This window comes from Thalassophryne amazonica, chromosome 13, assembly GCF_902500255.1.
Source record: "Thalassophryne amazonica chromosome 13, fThaAma1.1, whole genome shotgun sequence".
In the NCBI taxonomy this organism is placed as follows: Eukaryota; Metazoa; Chordata; class Actinopteri; order Batrachoidiformes; family Batrachoididae; genus Thalassophryne; species Thalassophryne amazonica.
This window is the reverse complement of record NC_047115.1, coordinates 21,417,980-21,436,096: the sequence shown is the minus strand read 5'-3', so window position 1 is coordinate 21,436,096 and position 18,117 is coordinate 21,417,980. Positions and strand designations below refer to the sequence as shown.

The 18,117-nt window shown below is 40.0% G+C and overlaps 1 protein-coding gene across 1 annotated transcript; it reads left to right on the top strand.

Annotated features, from left to right (window-relative positions):
- Positions 1–253: 253 nt before the first annotated feature.
- Positions 254–16,123, top strand: dync2li1 (dynein, cytoplasmic 2, light intermediate chain 1). The gene is made up of 13 exons (XM_034184856.1): positions 254–359; positions 440–563; positions 665–699; positions 5,136–5,205; positions 5,610–5,698; positions 6,664–6,856; positions 7,318–7,386; positions 7,520–7,597; positions 7,698–7,777; positions 7,873–7,943; positions 8,133–8,230; positions 13,539–13,631; positions 15,568–16,123. Exons 1-13 carry the CDS (start codon positions 346–348, stop codon positions 15,628–15,630), a joined length of 1,077 nt encoding a protein of 358 aa, XP_034040747.1. The 5' UTR covers positions 254–345; the 3' UTR covers positions 15,631–16,123.
- The last annotated feature ends 1,994 nt before the right edge of the window (positions 16,124–18,117 follow it).

The following is an 18,117-nucleotide window of genomic DNA, read 5'->3' as shown; positions in this document are numbered from 1 at the left end:
ACTGAAGCCCGTAAACTTAAATACTTTTTGTCAGTTATTTTTTTTTAAATAAAATTCACCTACTCTTATTAATATTTATTTATTTGTTTATTTATTCTTTCTTTCTTTAATGGACCCATTGTATATGTGAACAGTTTTATTTTTTGTGCATTGGTTATTGATATATTTATTTTTTACAAACTTTCATCATGTTGTGCTGTGTGTTGTTCATGTTTAACTTGTGTACAGTTTGTTAATAAAGTTTCTTGAAAAAAAGCTTCAGGTTTTGCAAGCTACGAGTTCAACACAAGCTTCGAAACGTTCGTTTTTCGTTATCTGAGGCAAGCTTGTCAGAGCTGGTCGGAAATGCCGGTAGAAGGGTGAGAATTTGATCATTTCATCATGGTGAAAGGAGTTTAACAACAGTGAGATCATTTTTTGTGTCGTTTTTTTGTGTTAGCTCAGACTCGCTGTGGGATTTGGCTGCGGCGGAGGTCCGGAGTCGGGAGAGAGGAGGTGGGGAGGAGGACGGAGGAGAAGCGGTCAGCGAAAGGACCGTGTTTCTGATGGGGAGTAAGAACGGGGTACGTTTAGAGGACTGCTGTATCTTATTCTGAACAATTGCTGCTTTTTAAAGTGAAGCGCAACAGAGCTGCTAACCACAGCTTCGCTTTGGTTCTTTCAGGGTAAAACGTCGATTCTCCTCAGATGCCTCGACAGGTCAGAACAACAACAACTTGAGTTTGGCTAAAACCTCGTCATATATTGTGTAAAATGTAGTGAAAACTGACTAATCCTTTACAGCTGACCAAAAGTCAACGTAGTGTACCTAGATAGAGAGTGGCATCAACTCAGAACATGGCGCCATTTTGGCTCCAACTGCACTGAATTATTGAATCAATCAATCAATCAATTTTTTTATATAGCGCCAAATCACAACAAACAGTTGCCCCAAGGCGCTTTATATTGTAAGGCAAGGCCATACAATAATTATGTAAAACCCCAACGGTCAAAACGACCCCCTGTGAGCAAGCACTTGGCTACAGTGGGAAGGAAAAACTCCCTTTTAACAGGAAGAAACCTCCAGCAGAACCAGGCTCAGGGAGGGGTAGTCTTCTGCTGGGACTGGTTGGGGCTGAGGGAGAGAACCAGGAAAAAGACATGCTGTGGAGGGGAGCAGAGATCGATCACTAATGATTAAATGCAGAGTGGTGCATACAGAGCAAAAAGAGAAAGAAACAGTGCATCATGGGAACCCCCCAGCAGTCTACGTCTATAGCAGCATAACTAAGGGATGGTTCAGGGTCACCTGATCCAGCCCTAACTATAAGCTTTAGCAAAAAGGAAAGTTTTAAGCCTAATCTTAAAAGTAGAGAGGGTGTCTGTCTCCCTGATCTGAATTGGGAGCTGGTTCCACAGGAGAGGAGCCTGAAAGCTGAAGGCTCTGCCTCCCATTCTACTCTTACAAACCCTAGGAACTACAAGTAAGCCTGCAGTCTGAGAGCGAAGCGCTCTATTGGGGTGATATGGTACTACGAGGTCCCTAAGATAAGATGGGACCTGATTATTCAAAACCTTATAAGTAAGAAGAAGAATTTTAAATTCTATTCTAGAATTAACAGGAAGCCAATGAAGAGAGGCCAATATGGGTGAGATATGCTCTCTCCTTCTAGTCCCCGTCAGTACTCTAGCTGCAGCATTTTGAATTAACTGAAGGCTTTTTAGGGAACTTTTAGGACAACCTGATAATAATGAATTACAATAGTCCAGCCTAGAGGAAATAAATGCATGAATTAGTTTTTCAGCATCACTCTGAGACAAGACCTTTCTGATTTTAGAGATATTGCGTAAATGCAAAAAAGCAGTCCTACATATTTGTTTAATATGCGCTTTGAATGACATATCCTGATCAAAAATGACTCCAAGATTTCTCACAGTATTACTAGAGGTCAGGGTAATGCCATCCACAGTAAGGATCTGGTTAGACACCATGTTTCTAAGATTTGTGGGGCCAAGTACAATAACTTCAGTTTTATCTGAGTTTAAAAGCAGGAAATTAGAGGTCATCCATGTCTTTATGTCTGTAAGACAATCCTGCAGTTTAGCTAATTGGTGTGTGTCCTCTGGCTTCATGGATAGATAAAGCTGGGTATCATCTGCGTAACAATGAAAATTTAAGCAATACCGTCTAATAATACTGCCTAAGGGAAGCATGTATAAAGTGAATAAAATTGGTCCTAGCACAGAACCTTGTGGAACTCCATAATTAACTTTAGTCTGTGAAGAAGATTCCCCATTTACATGAACAAATTGTAATCTATTAGACAAATATGATTCAAACCACCGCAGCGCAGTGCCTTTAATACCTATGGCATGCTCTAATCTCTGTAATAAACTTTTATGGTCAACAGTATCAAAAGCAGCACTGAGGTCTAACAGAACAAGCACAGAGATGAGTCCACTGTCTGAGGCCATAAGAAGATCATTTGTAACCTTCAATAATGCTGTTTCTGTACTATGATGAATTCTAAAACCTGACTGAAACTCTTCAAATAGACCATTCCTCTGCAGATGATCAGTTAGCTGTTTTACAACTACCCTTTCAAGAATTTTTGAGAGAAAAGGAAGGTTGGAGATTGGCCTATAATTAGCTAAGATAGCTGGGTCAAGTGATGGCTTTTTAAGTAATGGTTTAATTACTGCCACCTTAAAAGCCTGTGGTACATAGCCAACTAACAAAGATAGATTGATCATATTTAAGATCGAAACATTAAATAATGGTAGGGCTTCCTTGAGCAGCCTGGTAGGAATGGGGTCTAATAGACATGTTGATGGTTTGGATGAAGTAACTAATGAAAATAACTCAGACAGAACAATCTGAGAGAAAGAGTCTAACCAAATACCGGCATCACTGAAAGCAGCCAAAGATAACGATACGTCTTTGGGATGGTTATGAGTAATTTTTTCTCTAATAGTTAAAATTTTGTTAGCAAAGAAAGTCATGAAGTCATTACTAGTTAAAGTTAATGGAATACTCAGCTCAATAGAGCTCTGACTCTTTGTCAGCCTGGCTACAGTGCTGAAAAGAAACCTGGGGTTGTTCTTATTTTCTTCAATTAGTTCAATTGAAAACCTTTAATGTTTTCAACAATTAAAAAAAAAATAATTTAACCACATACAGCAACACATCCAAGTACAGGTACTATCACATAAATATAAAAAGAGTTATGCTATCACATTTACATAAATTTACAATTTCTGATGATTTATTTAATTAATTTAAAGCCTGATTTATGCAACTGCATCTCTGTAACTCAGTGTCATGCAGTGACGTGCGTGACAGTTTAAAGTTCTCCGTCTCTGGATTATGCTTTATTTTGGACTAATTTGACCCCTCGACAAGCTTTTCTTTCTACAATCATCAGCTCCAAATCAAAGGTAAACTGTACATTTTCCTCTTTTATCGACTTCGTGCTGTAAAGTTGCAAACTTTTCTGATCAATTTGTAATCAAACTGTAAAAACTGTTATTAATATGATGGCAGATGAAGGATTGAAAGCAGAAACTTGTCAAATCACAGTCGTTTGTGTCTGATTTAACAGGTGCACATTAGGCTGCAGGTCCCAGTCTGAACACAGTTTGAAAAAAATAAACGGTCGCACTCTTAATCAGAGAAATGACTCTGGTCCCACTTTACTCAAATCGGCAAGTGTCAGAGTGCTGAAATTTTATTTGTACCTCTGCACGTCCAGACTGCTCGGGTTTTTAATGTCCCACATGCAAGAGGTTTAATGGAAATACATTGCAATCGGACGGGACATTTTATCCGATGTGAGCGATATGTATGTAACAGATTAGTTATAGGCAGGAGGCGCCGAACATCTACGGGGAATCCTGAATCGGGACATGCTCCTCATTTAATGACCGGGTCAAAATTTCCTCTGAAATTTTTTTCTGCCAAATGTATTTGATCCATTATCAAAATGTAAATGGCGTGCGCACTGCAAAACCAGTGAAAGCAGCAAAGCTTTGTTGCACGCCAGGCTGCAGGTTCCAGTCTGAACACTGTTTGAAAAATAAGCAGTTGGGCTTTTAATCATGGAAATGACACTGGTCCCACATGTGAGAGGTTGAATGGAAATACATTGCGGTCGGACGGGGCATTTTATCTGACATGAGCGAAAAATCTGTTGTACAAAATCTGTTATATGGTGTTTTATAACATGGAAAACAATACAAAAATTTTGGGACTTTTTTGTCCGGTGACTGCAAATATCTGGTTTATATGATGGTGGTTTAGGTGAGTTTGTCTGTACATGGGACTGAACAATAAATTTACTTCTCAAAGGTTTGACGATGATGTCGGCTTCCATCCAACACAGTTGACTTTATTTTCCCAAATTTTTCTTCCGTTGGGATCTGAAGGGAATCTATATATCTTGAAGCCCTTGCTGTGTCTATTTTTGCATCCAAATGCACAGCAACCCGGCATTTTCAGCAAATAAATAAATAAAATAGCTGGATTTACATGCAGACAGAGCGCAAACGCTATTTTGAACCCAAGATGGCACCAGGGGTCCACGTGACCGATTTTTTTTTTTTTTTTTTTTTTTTTTGACTCATGTTGCCACTCTCTATCAAAGCACACTAGTGTATCATGTAGCAGTCTGCCACCTGCTGGACATGTTACAGAAATTAATCTTATCATTGCATGTATAATGGAAATTAGGAGCAGGTTGGTGGGTTTTTGAAGTTGCATGTATCTTCAATCAGTTTCTTTCATTTCCAAAGTGTAGGTCTGATGGAAACCAAGGCCACTGCTGACTTGTTTATTACTTCGCCAAGGATGTAATAAAATCATTGTTGTTTATTTATTTGTCTGTCTATTAACATGATTACGTCAAAGCTACTGCACAGATTTTGATGAAATTTTCACCACAAATAGATATTAGGCCATGGAAGACTCCATTAAATTTTGGAGGTGATCTGGATTAGCAGATGTCAGAATTCTCGGATTGCTCTTGTTTAGTAATAATTTTGTTGATATAACACTTTCAGGTAGAAAATTTAAAAGTGCTTGACATAATAAAATGTCAGTGCCCAACATGTCTGTTAAACTAATAAGTAAACTGTTAGAGAACTTTGTCTTCAAACAGGGAGGAACCACCCAAACCAACTTTAGCTCTGGAATACACTTTCGGCAGAAGGACTCGAGGACACAACGCAGTAAGAAACTGTTCTTCTTATTATTTGCCATCTTATCACTATAATGTTCCTAAACGGGAATGAAAAGCTGTTAACATCCCAATGAAAATGTAGTAACAACTCTACCTGAATAAAATAGTTTATTTTTCTAAGAGAGAGCTGAAGTGTGAATGGTGGTGTTGAGCTTTCACACAAGTTGAAAAGGACAGAATTGTTGCAGTAAGCACACTGTATTTCTGTAGCACTTTTCCATCTGATGCAGACAGTCAAATCGCTTTACACTGATGCCTCATATTCACACTCGCGGATGTCAGCATGCCGCCATGTGAGGCACCCAAAGTGCACACAGATTATGGACCTGTTTCATTGTAGTAAATTCAGCACTGAATGAGTGACATGATGAAACTGATTCTTTCTTCTTCCAGCTCAAAGACATCGCACACATATGGGAGTTGGGAGGAGGGATATCTTTGTCAGAACTGGTTCAGATCCCCATCACACCTCTAAGTGTCAGGTAAAAACATCTTCCTCCTTTTACGCTGCGTTTACGCATAGGCAGGACGCGTTATGACTGTCATATTTGCGCCATTCTTGGCACACTCCTGACATTCTTAATGTAACTTAACGCATCTGAATAGGTTTCTTAATAGTGCGTGATATTTGTGATTTTCGTGGAACATGTTTTTGGCTGTCAAAAAATCTTCCATGAATGTCTCGCACCACCCTCATTTCACCTCATGTCGTGGAGGTCACAACTGAGTGTGTTGATCCTGCATTCAGTTTTTCAGTTTCATTGCTGCAGCATGCTGAAGAAGGACAGTGACGCCAAGTCGGCTAAAAGTTTCGTTCCAATGCTCATCAGTGCACTCCTGCTGGTGTTCCATCTGTTGCTGCAGCTGTGCCTGATGTTTGGGAAAATGAGCAAGATGAGAGCCGCGTGGAGCCACACATCTGGCTCTCTCCGTCTCCTCCTCCTCTCTGCGCCACTCCATGGCACAGAGCCCAACTAAGCATGCAGTCACAAAGTTCTTCTGCTGTGGATTTTGAGGAGCAAACTGGAGCAATCAGAATTGTTCAGCAGTTGATGGATCAATATAGGTGTGTGGGTGGAGATAAGTCGCCTCATTCACAGCGTGACAGAACATAAAGATGCGCTACAGCGTGGAACATTATTCTTGACCACGCGTAATGGTTCCTGATAATTCGCCAACAACACGTGCCATTAGTCGTAACGCGTGGTAACAGGTTGCAGCAGTTCCTGAGGACACCTGACGCCTCTCCCTCAAATCATCACATTCATGATCAGTGGCCAAGAATGTATACTTTGTGGCATTTGTGACGTCGTCATTATGTGTAAACACAACATTATGTCTGTGTAGTGTTTTATTTACACAGACATAAAAGTTTTCCTTTATTTTGATCAGGAAATCTGTGTCATGTGACTACACAGACATCTTTGTCATTCTTGTCCATTCTCAGATCTCTCTCTGTCATCCTGATCTTGGACCTGTCTAAACCCAACACCCTGTGGAGAACTATGGAAAAGCTGTTGCAGGAAGCACAAGCTCAGGTGGAGAAGGCGTTTTCCCTGGTGCAGCGAGCAGAGAAAGCTGGAGTCAAACACCAGGCATCTATTCGATCAGCAGCGCACATCTTTCCTAAAGATTATCCTGTAAGAACTCTTCTTTTCCGTCACCCACTTCACTCGAGAGTCATGTCACATCTTGATTCTGTGGATTTCCACAAACAGTGCTCTAGTATGGTATAAAAATATTATTAATAAAACATGTCCATGTGTCCCTGGGGTCAATATGTATGTGATAGCTTCACAAAGATTTTGTTTATCAAAGAGAAACATGGTATACAAGGTCACCTCATTAAGACCTTGAACAAGTTTGACGTTTATGTTTTGATTCTAATTGTGGCCACCTGAAAGTCAAGTCTCTGAAATCTAGTGTTCACGATAAAGCTACAGGGACGTAATGGATTGGGAAGAAACTTGCTGCTCTAGATTTTAACTTGCATAAGTTTGAAGTTGGACTCTACAAGGCAGGTTAGCCTCAGTATTACCCTTGGCTTTTTTATGTTTGCTGTTTAGTTGTGAGACAGTATTTGTTAATTTTGACTCAACAGGACAGAGAGCTCATCAGTCCCTTTCCTGTTCCTTTGCTCATCATTGGCAGCAAGTATGACATCTTTCAGGTAAAACACTTAAAAAAAAAAAAATTGTTAAACATTTTGTTTTTGTTTGTTTTGTTTTTTCCCCTCCTAGCTGTAGGTATAATTTATGTGGCACGTTTGAGTTTTTGAGTCAGCTTTCCTTTCTGTGTTGTAGGAATTTGATTCTAACAAGAAGAAAGTAATCAGTAAAACACTGAGATTCATAGCCCACTATTACGCAGCTTCTCTCATTGTGAGTATAATTTTACTGTACATTCATGAGTCAAACACTTCTTCTAGTGTGAATATTTTTTTCCAGTGACTTAAGTCTTTTTTTTAAATTATTTCATAAGTTTTCTAGCATCAAGTCTGAGAGCCTAATGTCAAAATCCAAGAACTTCTTCTCCCACCTGGCATTTGGTATAGACAGAGGGTAAGGAGGATAGACGTCTATTGGACAGCAGCGCAGAGCATTTATCCTCAAACTTGACTTTTGATGGTCCATCTTCATTCCTTTGGTCTTGATCAGGAAACTGTGTCATGTGACTACACTAAGCCTCTGATCATCCCTGCAGGCTCAGACTCCTTCAGCCAAATAGGTGAGTACAGCTCCACTGTGTGGTTAAACGGAGTAATGCATTTAAAATAAATGCTGTGTTCAGAGATGCACTGCAGTAGATGTACAGTATACTGACAGCACTGGTATATAAGGCAGTTGGTCCTCAGTCTGCCCATTTGTGAAGTTGAATGCAAGATACTGAATTTTTACTATGTTCCTAATACTTAAGGCTCCCCTCCCACTGAGAATGTGGACATTACTTCTTTACGTGCAAAAAACCCAAAGGACCTGTGGAAGAAAGTCTACGAGCATGTCTTTCCTGATGAGGTAATTTAATCCCCTGCAACACCCTTTTTTTATTATTTTCCAAACTGCATTGTATAAATCTATAGTCACTTTTGATTTAAAAAAGGCTTTTCTTTGACATCACTATAATTTTATATATTATTATTATTATTATTATTATTATTATTATTATTTAAAGGCTTAACAATCATATATCACCATTATGATCAGAATCTGCAAATTTCAATTTATTTTCATTTATATAGCGCCAAATCACAACAGAGTTGCCTCAAAGCGCTTCATATAGGTAAGGTCTAACCTTACCAACCCCCAGAGCAACAGTGGTAAGGAAAAACTCCCTCTGAGGAAGAAACCTCAAGCAGACCAGACTCAAAGGGGTGACCCTCTGCTTGGGCCATGCTACAAACATAAATTACAGAACAATTCACGGATGAATATACAAAAAATGCTATTGGCGCACAGGACAGGAGGATCGCCAACACAAATACAACTCCCATCTCTGGATGGAGCTGCACCTTAAACAGAGAGAAAAAACAGAATCAGGCGTCAGAAAGACAAAAAATAATGTATAATTTGCCAGCATTAAACAACAAGAAAAACAGAAATACTAAGGTGATCACCGGCCACTAGCCCTAAGCTTCACTAAAAGACCCAGAATTTAGGTAAAGTTGAGGCCGCAGCCCGCTCCAATTACTAATAAAATTAATTAAAAGAGTAAAAAGCATCAGACAAAACTGTACCAGTATGCTAGCCATATGAAAGGGAAAATAAGTGCGTCTTAAGTCTGGACTTGAAAATCTCCACAGAATCTGACTTTTATTGACGCAGGGAGATCATTCCACAGAACAGGGGCACGATAAGAGAAAGCTCTGTGACCCTAGACTTCTTATTCACCTTAGGGACACAAAGTAGTCCTGCACCCTGAGAACGTAAAGCCCGGGCCGGTACGTAAGGTTTAATTAGGTCAGCTAGGTAGGGAGGTGCCAGTCCATGAATAATTTTGTAGGTTAGTAGCAGATCCTTAAAATCTGATCTCACTGGGACAGGAAGCCAGTGAAGGGATGCCAAAATGTGTGTAATGTGGTTGTATTTTCTGCTTCGTGTCAAAAGTCTGGCTGCAGCATTTTGAACCAATTGGAGACCCCTAATGCTAGACTGTGGTAAACCAGAAAATAGAACATTGCAGTAGTCCAATCTAGAAGAGATAAATGCATGGATCAGGGTCTCAGCATCAGCCATAGACAGGATGGGACGAATCTTCGGTGTATTTCGCAGGTAGAAGAAAGCAGTCCCAGTAATATTTCTAATGTGGAGGCCAAAGGACAACGAAGGATCAAAAATTACCCCAAGGTTCCTCACCTTGTCAGTGTGATGTATGACACACAAGCCGAGGCTGAGCGTTAACTGGTCAAATTGATGCCGATGTCTCACTGGACCAAGAACCATCATTTCAGTCTTATCAGAGTTTAAAAGTAGGAAGTTTCTAGACATCCAACTTCTCACTGCTGCAAGGCAGTCTTCTAAGGATTTTATGTGAACGACATTACCAGCAGTTATCGGCATGTATAACTGTGTATCATCTGCATAGCAGTGAAAGGTAATTCCAAAACACCACAATATGTGCCCAAGGGGTGCTATATAAAGGGAGAAAAGCAGGGGGCCTAAGACAAACCCCTGTGGAACCCCAAATTTCATGTCACTAAGGTTAGAGGTAGTGTTACTGTACAAAACACAGAACGACTGGTCAAGTATGACGTCAGCCATGCAAGGGCACTCCCAGTAATCCCAAAATGACTTTCCAGCCTATCAAGTAGAATATGATAATCCACTGTATCAAATGCAGCACTGAGATCTAAGTAACAGAACCGTAGTGGTGTCTGAATCCATTGTAAGCAGAAGATCATTCACCACTTTAGTGAGAGCCGTCTTTGTGGAATGATATTTTCTAAAAGTAGACTGCAGTGGCTCAAAGAGATTATTCTCAGTACGATACTCTACGAGCTGCCGTGACACCACTTTTTGGAATTTTAGAGAAAAATTATAGATTTGATATCGGCTGATAGTTTTTCAATACACTAGGGTCAAGATTAGGTTTCTTAAGTAATGGTTTAATCACTGCAGATTTGAAACATTTAAGAACAGATCCAGAAGTTAAAGAAAGATTAATAATTTCCAGCACAGTCGGCCCAAGAGTGGGCCACAGGTCCTTAAACAGTTTTGTTGCTATAGGATCAAATAAACAGGTTGTGCTTTTTGTTGACATTACGAGTTTTGTCAGCATGCCTAGTGAGATACTATCAAATTCTGTAAATCTAGGTAATACCTCAGTAGTGGCACCCACCTCAATAGCAGGGTGTAATGGCTGGGTTAAGGCATGCTGGGATACATTTAACCTGATGTCTTCTATTTTCTTCCCAAAGTAATCCAGGAAATCTTGTGCTATAAAAGGAGAGCGAACTACAGGTGGTTGTCCATGCATAAGTGTTGCCACCATGTTGGACAAGAACTTTGAGTTATGCTTGTTTTTGTTGATCAAATTAGAGTAGTAGGTCTGCTTTGCAGCCAATAATGCATGCTTATAGTCTTAAGATAGCATCACACCACGCAAGGTGCAATACTTCTAATTTTGAACGACGCCATTTCCGTTCTAGACCTCTTGCTTTATGCTTGAGGTCACGCAGATAATCATTGAACCAAGGTGACTGTGATTTGGGGAAGCGGTTTTAACGCAGGTGGTGCAATCATGTTGAGTGTAGTTTTGAGCACTGAGTTTAAACTATCTACAAGTCTGTCTACTGACTGGGTATTTGTCAAATGTGAAACTAAGACATGAGGCACTCTAGCTTCGAGTTCAGTCTTAGTTGAGGAGTTGATGCATCGCCGTAATGATCTATAAGGTTGTTGTTCCACTAAACACGGCAGCGAAACTGTAAACTTAAGTGCGTGATCAGACACCACTGATGTAAGAGGCATGATGTCAGTATTCGTGACAGCAGTACCACGTGCGAGAACCAGATCCAGGGTATTTCCACTAATGTGTGTCGAACCCCGAAAGCATTGCCAAAATCCTAATGCATCCACAATTTCCATAAATGATTTGCAGCGGGGATCAGAAGGCTTATTTATATGAATGTTAAAGTCACCAATGATCAGAATGTTATCTGCACTAGTTGACAAATTAGAGATGAAAGCACCAAATTCATCTAAGAAATCAGAATATGGGCCAGGAGGCCTATATACAGTGACAAAGTAATACGGCTGATTTTTATTCTTCTTGACCTTGGCAATGTGTAACATCCTGAGCAGAGTGGAGAATCAGAAGCTCAAACAAGTTATATTTGTAACCCCCAACAGCTAATAAGCTAAACCTAGATTTATAAATAAGAGCAACACCCCTGCCTTGCTTCGCATTACGAGGGATGTGACTAAATGTATATGCTGGTGGGCAGGCCTCATTTAAGGGGAGGACAGCTGTAGGTTTAAGCCAGGTTTCACATAGCCCAATCATATCTAAGTGATGATCAATAATTAAATCATTGATCAGCAGTGATTTTGAGGACAGTGATCTTAAGTTAATGAGACCCAGTCTAAGGACCTCAGTGGGGTTGACAGCTGAACTGTTTGGGTTTAGGGGTGGTTCCAGAGTAGCATATATAAGATGCCTAGAAGTAGGTTTAGGTTTGAGACATTCCACGCGCGTTGTAGGTAGCAGGCACGAAATCTTTGCTATTGCTGGAACAACCACTGGGCCATCCTCAATTTCAACATCATCCAATATAGTAATGGGTATTAAGTTTGGAAAGCATATCCCTCTATGATTTTTATGGACATGACTACGGAAGCAGGCCACAGTCTCAACTTGTTGAAATTCTCTCCCTGGCAAATAAACTGCACTATCACCATAGTGGATTTTCTCCACTAAATTCCCCGCTAAGCTAATGGATTCTACACCCACATTTGTCATAAGCCTTGCAGGGTCTCTAATCACCTGCTCCGTGGCCTGCTGTAGATTCCTAATGTTACCCTCCCTGTAGAGCTCTATCTTTGTTCGCAGATAAGATGGCGGCACCTTCCCCAGTAGGGTGGAGGCTGCCCGGCATCAGCAGGCCACGGTGGCCCCAGAATGAAGGCCAGTTGTCAATAAAGCTAAAGCCTTGCTGTCTACAAAACTGCACCAGCCACCTATTTAACGATGTCAGCCTGCTAAACGCCTCATCAGTACCCCAGGAGGGGAGGGGACCAGAGACTATTAATCGATGCCGACACATCTTTCTGGCAAGCTCTATGTCCATTTATGTGACCTCTGAGTGCTTCATCCTGATATCATTGGTCCCAACGTGAATAACTGTGTCACTATATCTCATGTCATGTTCCTTCGTCTGTCTTCCCTTCTGCAGCGTCAGCACCCTAAGATGAGATGCAATGTCGGGAGCTCTGGCCCCAGGAATACATTTAACGTCAGCCAGCGTCTGTAACCTGACTTTGCGGGTGATAAATCTGCTTTGTCTGGAAACAATTTAGGATTTTGACCAACATGAGCTGAAATGCAGCAACCGACTGTTGTCATGCACAGGGAAACACTGTTTTGCAGCATGCTGATTGATCCTCAAATGGCACTGCTATGCTAGATATGGTAATGTTTGCATTATGGAGCCAAAGAAATGTGACAGACTATCAATTGTGATTTAAAATTGAAACAAAGACAGTGACAGATACAGCTAATAAATATGGATCATGTTGGGAGGAACTCTGGATAAAATCTGGACATAAAATGTGAAAATTGTGATGGACTACATACATGGTGTACCTGTGCTGTGTTTCTTTTTCTGTTTTCTCTTGGCAATATGTCATCCATCATGCCTTCTGTTGTCTGCTCTGTCCTGATTGAATTTCCTTGAATTTTTCTCACATGACTTTCTCAGGCTGAAGCTGAGGAGCACAGAATTTTTGATTGACAGAATTTGGTGAAAAGTTTGCCTTTAGTGAGTTGTTAAAGAAGAAATAGAATAAAGTGATTTTTCATGAAATGTCACAGTAAGTTTAGCTTTAGTTACTTTTACAGACAAAAGCATTCAGTGCCTATGATTAGTTCAAGGACCATTGCAAATTTGAAAACCTAACAGTTTCTGGTTTTGCAGTGTGACTGTGATACAGTGTGTAGTTGTGGTGTTATTCATGTATTTATTTTTAAAGAAAACATGCCTTTGAAACCCAGGAGCAGCTTGTAGGGTTTAGAGGGTTAACAGGATAAAAACATCTGACATGTATGCTCCTGCACAGATACACATTTTAATGTAATCCAGTGCCTGGTTCTCACTGAAATTTGCAGAGTACTCATGAGCAGAGAGAGCTGAAGGATCCAGCCAAAGACCCGCAGTACAGTGAGCTTCAGATCGATGCCATGCGCGCCCAAAAAGACCAGGTGACACATGCCAGCTACCATATTTCCTTGATTAATGCCTGACTTTGAATAGGGGCCTGCCTTATTTAATGGCCAGGTGAAAACGTCTGAAATAAAATCAACACCTGCCTTAAATAAGGGCCGGGTATTATGTGCATTAAAAAGGATTACATTTGGTCAAATCACTGTTTTTCCTAAGTCCTTAAAAGACTAAAGCTTGATTTATGATCCTACAACTCCATGGACAAGCAATGATGTTGAAATGGGCATTACCCTTTTAAAGTTCTCTGTCACTCTAGTGGGTGTTTTAATGCAATTTACTGTTTGAATAGTAGGGGACGTGACGTAGAGAACAAGGCAGGACTTTCTTTCACCTGCACCGCCACTGCTCCTGGTATATATACAGTCTATGGTTCCTGGTTGGGCGTTTTGTTTTGTTTGTTTTTTTTCCTGGACTAATTTGTCCGTTATTGATCTCCACTTTATGCAGTCATCAACCTCCAAACCTTTGTAGTTTTTCCAACTCTATGTTGTGAAATTGGTCATATTTGTGGGTTTTTCTCCCAATCGTTCCTCTATTTGATCCATGATCAAAATGTAATCGGTGTGCGCACTGCAAAAAGTTTTTATATATATGACGAGAGAGGAAGGAGTGAAACCGGAATAGTGACCAGTCACAGTCTTTGACGTCTCCATCGTTTTGACGTAGTTAAAATTTTTGTGAGGTGCACATCAGTTCTAAGGAGAGGGGCTTGAAGTGGGTATGCAGTGACTCAGAGGACTCTGATCTAAAGTGGATGTCTTTGGTTTGCCACACCCAGGGATGTGTATGAAATTTAACACCATATTCCTGTATAGTGCAGGCAACAAGTAGCATTTTAATAATTGCTGGCCTTGAATAAAGACCTGCCTCATTTAGGTGCTGGGTCTGAGCACGGTTTGGAAAAAAGTTAACGCCCAGGCATTGAATCAAGGAAATGCAGTAAACGCATTTTTCTTTTTTAATTCAGCGTTCAGCTGATCTCCAAGAAAAAAAAAAAACTTTGTGGTGTGATCGGTCTCACAAAGAAGAACAATTCAATTTTTTGGTTTGAATGTGATCCAGATGTGAATTCTGTGATGTGGAGTTTCATTAGTTTCTTGTAGAAAAATTCACTGACCTTGATGAAACTCGTCAATCATGCGCATCCCATGTTTGCCAATAAAGCAAGTTTTCATTCAGATTTGGATTCTGAAAGAAGTTGCCCTATTTTAAGAAATGGGGGCTACAAACATATATTTACAGAATTCCAGCAGTGTTTATCCTGGATGTAGGTCTGAGTGTCTTTGTAATCAATATGAAGTAAATAGAGATTACTTCTGATCATTCTGATAAAATATAATGGTAGATGATTAAGATTTTGCTCTAGCATGCTTTCACACACACTCGTGTTGATGAGACCTTTGCTCTGTGTAGGTGAGATGGTGTTCTGCTGATGTCTTACAGTAACATTTCTGTGGGAGTGGTTGTGTTTTCAGGAATAGGCTTTCTTATATGGTGCGGCTGTAAACGCGATGTGGAGTAGTATTCCTGTTTGCTGCTGTGGCACTTGAACTGTAGTCACCTTTTGCCATCACACACATTAACACTCCGTTATCTGGCTGACTGTAACCTCAGTCAGATTGCCAGCTCATAATGTGACGAACCATTAGGAGTGAAGGGGGAAAAGTTTAGTTTCAGTCACCCGTAAAGGTTAAATCCACCTCAAGGCCACATTGTAATCTGACGTCCTTGATTCCTACTGTATCGCTATCTTCCATATAAAGATAATGTTGTCTGATTGCACTTGGCCAACACTGTGACTTTTAAGAGACGCAGGTGTAAATTAGAAAGGACTGTATTTAGTAAGTATTAGACCTAGTTTTCTGGGAATTTTTTGCGAGGTAATGTCATTTTATTAATCTCTTTGTCTTTCAGGAGTTGGAGCAGAATAAAAGAAATGCAGCAAAGTTGTGGAAAGGACTGGAGCTGGAGCCATAAAGAACAAAATGGCTTTATGGTCCTACATACACAACAGTGGTCACATTCCAAACCTTTTCCATCAATTCCAGCTTTGGAAGTTTAATAAACAAAACACTAAAATCGGGTCACCTCAACACACTCGACTGGCCGACAAATTTGGTTATAGAATTAACATAGCAAACGTGTCTAGCTCATTTTTCTTTCTGGTTTGCATGAGTTACACTTAGGGGAAAAAAAAAAAATCCAGGTTAAAAATGACCGCATTTCAAATTGAACAAAAATGACAATTTCTCCCTTGTTATGGTAATTTGGGAATCCACCCTCTGGTTGGGGAACCACTGCACAATTTATTCCCAGGCATTTACACTGACACTATTTATTTACTTTTGCTTTAATATTTGTATAGATTTCATAACTTGTATAACTGTCTTTGAAACTATTTGAAATCCAGCAAAGTTATCATGTACTGATGACAAAGCTATTTTAGAGAAATAAAGTTGGAAAATACTTACATTTGGCATCATTGTATAACAAAAGTAATGAATGCAGTATAACAGCTACATTTTCTTTCTTAAAAACTGAACCATACACAGCAGTACAATTCAAAATCAAACACGAACAGCCCTAATGTTCAATTACCTCTAAGTTCTTGCATACAATCCACATTGTGATGTTGGGGTTGTCTCCAGTGGTAGTTTTAGTGCCAATTAATATAAAAATACACAAGTATTACTACAAATCGAGTAGAGGAATAATGTATAAGTGAAAGGGTTGAGTGCAAATAGTACACTTTTCCAGGACTTTTTTAAGTTGCACGTTTTCACGTCCTGATCTGAGACTGAAGGCTAAATGTAACATGCCGCTGCTCGTGCATACACCAGCAAATGACAGACACCGTTACAGATTTTACTGTGAACTTTGGGGGAGGTGATGGTCTAGTGGTTAAGGCGTTGGGCTTGATCCTCAGTTCAAATCCCCGCCTGACTGGAAAATCACTAAGGGCCCTTGGGCAAGGTCTTTAATCCCCTATTGCTCCCGGTGTGTAGTGAGCGCCTTGTATGGCAGCACCCTGACATCGGGGTGAATGTGAAGCATTATTTGTAAAGCGCTTTGAGTGTCTGATGCAGATGGAAAAGCGCTATATACACTCAAAAAAAATATAAACGCAACACTTTTGGTTTTGCTCCCATTTTGTATGATGAATTCAAAGATCTAAAACTTTTTCCACATACACAATATCACCATTTCCCTCAAATATTGTTCACAAACCAGTCTAAATCTGTGATAGTGAGCACTTCTCCTTTGCTGAGATAATCCATCCCACCTCACAGGTGTGCCATATCAAGATGCTGATTAAACACGATTAGTGCACCGGTGTGCCTTAGACTGCCCACAATAAAAGGCCACTCTGAAAGGTGCAGTTTTGTTTTATTGGGGGGGGATACCAGTCAGTATCTGGTGTGACCACCAGTGTTGCCACAGTTACTTTGACAAAGTAATCCAATTACTGATTACTCCTTGAAAAAGTAACTTAGTTACTTTACTGATTACTCAATTGGAAAAGTAACTAAGTTAGATTACTAGTTACTTTTTAGTTACTTTCTCCAGCTGCTGACAACAACCCTCTGCCACCTCAACATGACAATGATACTTGTTTTGCCAACACTCACTTTATAGTCACCCTTTCTTGACTTCAATGAAAATAAATACTTGTTTTATAAAAAGTAAAATAAAGACCTCTTTCTTGACCTCATATTTAACTGTTGACAGCACTGTAACAGTAAAACCTGAAATTTCTAACCTACATTGTTTACTCGTATAAATGTAACTATTAAATTCTTTCTAACATTTAAATTCTCTCTAAACATTTTACTTGTCGAAATTATTATTATTATAAGTAGTATTAGTAATTGTAGTAAAAAACAGCTTCATCTAGGGGTGTTGTGGGGGTGGGAGCACATCCCTGCCCCATGCCCCCATTCCATCTGGATTCGCCCCTGCTTTGGCGTTTCAGCGCAAAGAATGGATAACATTTATTTATGCAGAAAACATGACCAGATTTACAGGTAAGAAAGTTTTATTGCGTTTTCACATCATGTGGTCCTCAGAAAGAGAGTTTAGGTGCATTTGAGTGGAAAATAGTGTTAGTTGTTGACGCATCGCGGAGGATCAGCTGTTTTTAGCAGCAGATACGGAGTGGCTCAGCTCAGAATTCTAAATAAAGGAGAAAAAAGCATAAAAATGTCTTTGTAAAGCTCAGTGCAGGTGTGCTGTTGTTGCCTTTAAGGTGAGGATGAGTTGTAGCTGCTGCAAAAAACCGTGGATGAAAAGCTTGTGGCAGTTGAGTCGAACCCCGACCTCCTGCCCACGGACCAAGTTTAATGCTGCTATCGACCCACAATGTAAAAATAATAGTAACGCACAGTGACTTGGAGAAGTAACTTTAATCTGATTACTGTTTTGGAAAGATTAACGCGTTAGATTACTTGTTACTAAAAAAAAGTG

What these genes read in the sequence shown, in the direction of transcription:
- dync2li1 (XM_034184856.1), top strand. An exon ending in TGATGGGGAGTAAGAACGGG is followed by an intron (nt 564 to 664) that starts GTACGTTTAGAG and finishes TGGTTCTTTCAG; the next exon opens with GGTAAAACGTCGATTCTCCT. An exon ending in TCTTTCCTAAAGATTATCCT is followed by an intron (nt 6,857 to 7,317) that starts GTAAGAACTCTT and finishes TTGACTCAACAG; the next exon opens with GACAGAGAGCTCATCAGTCC.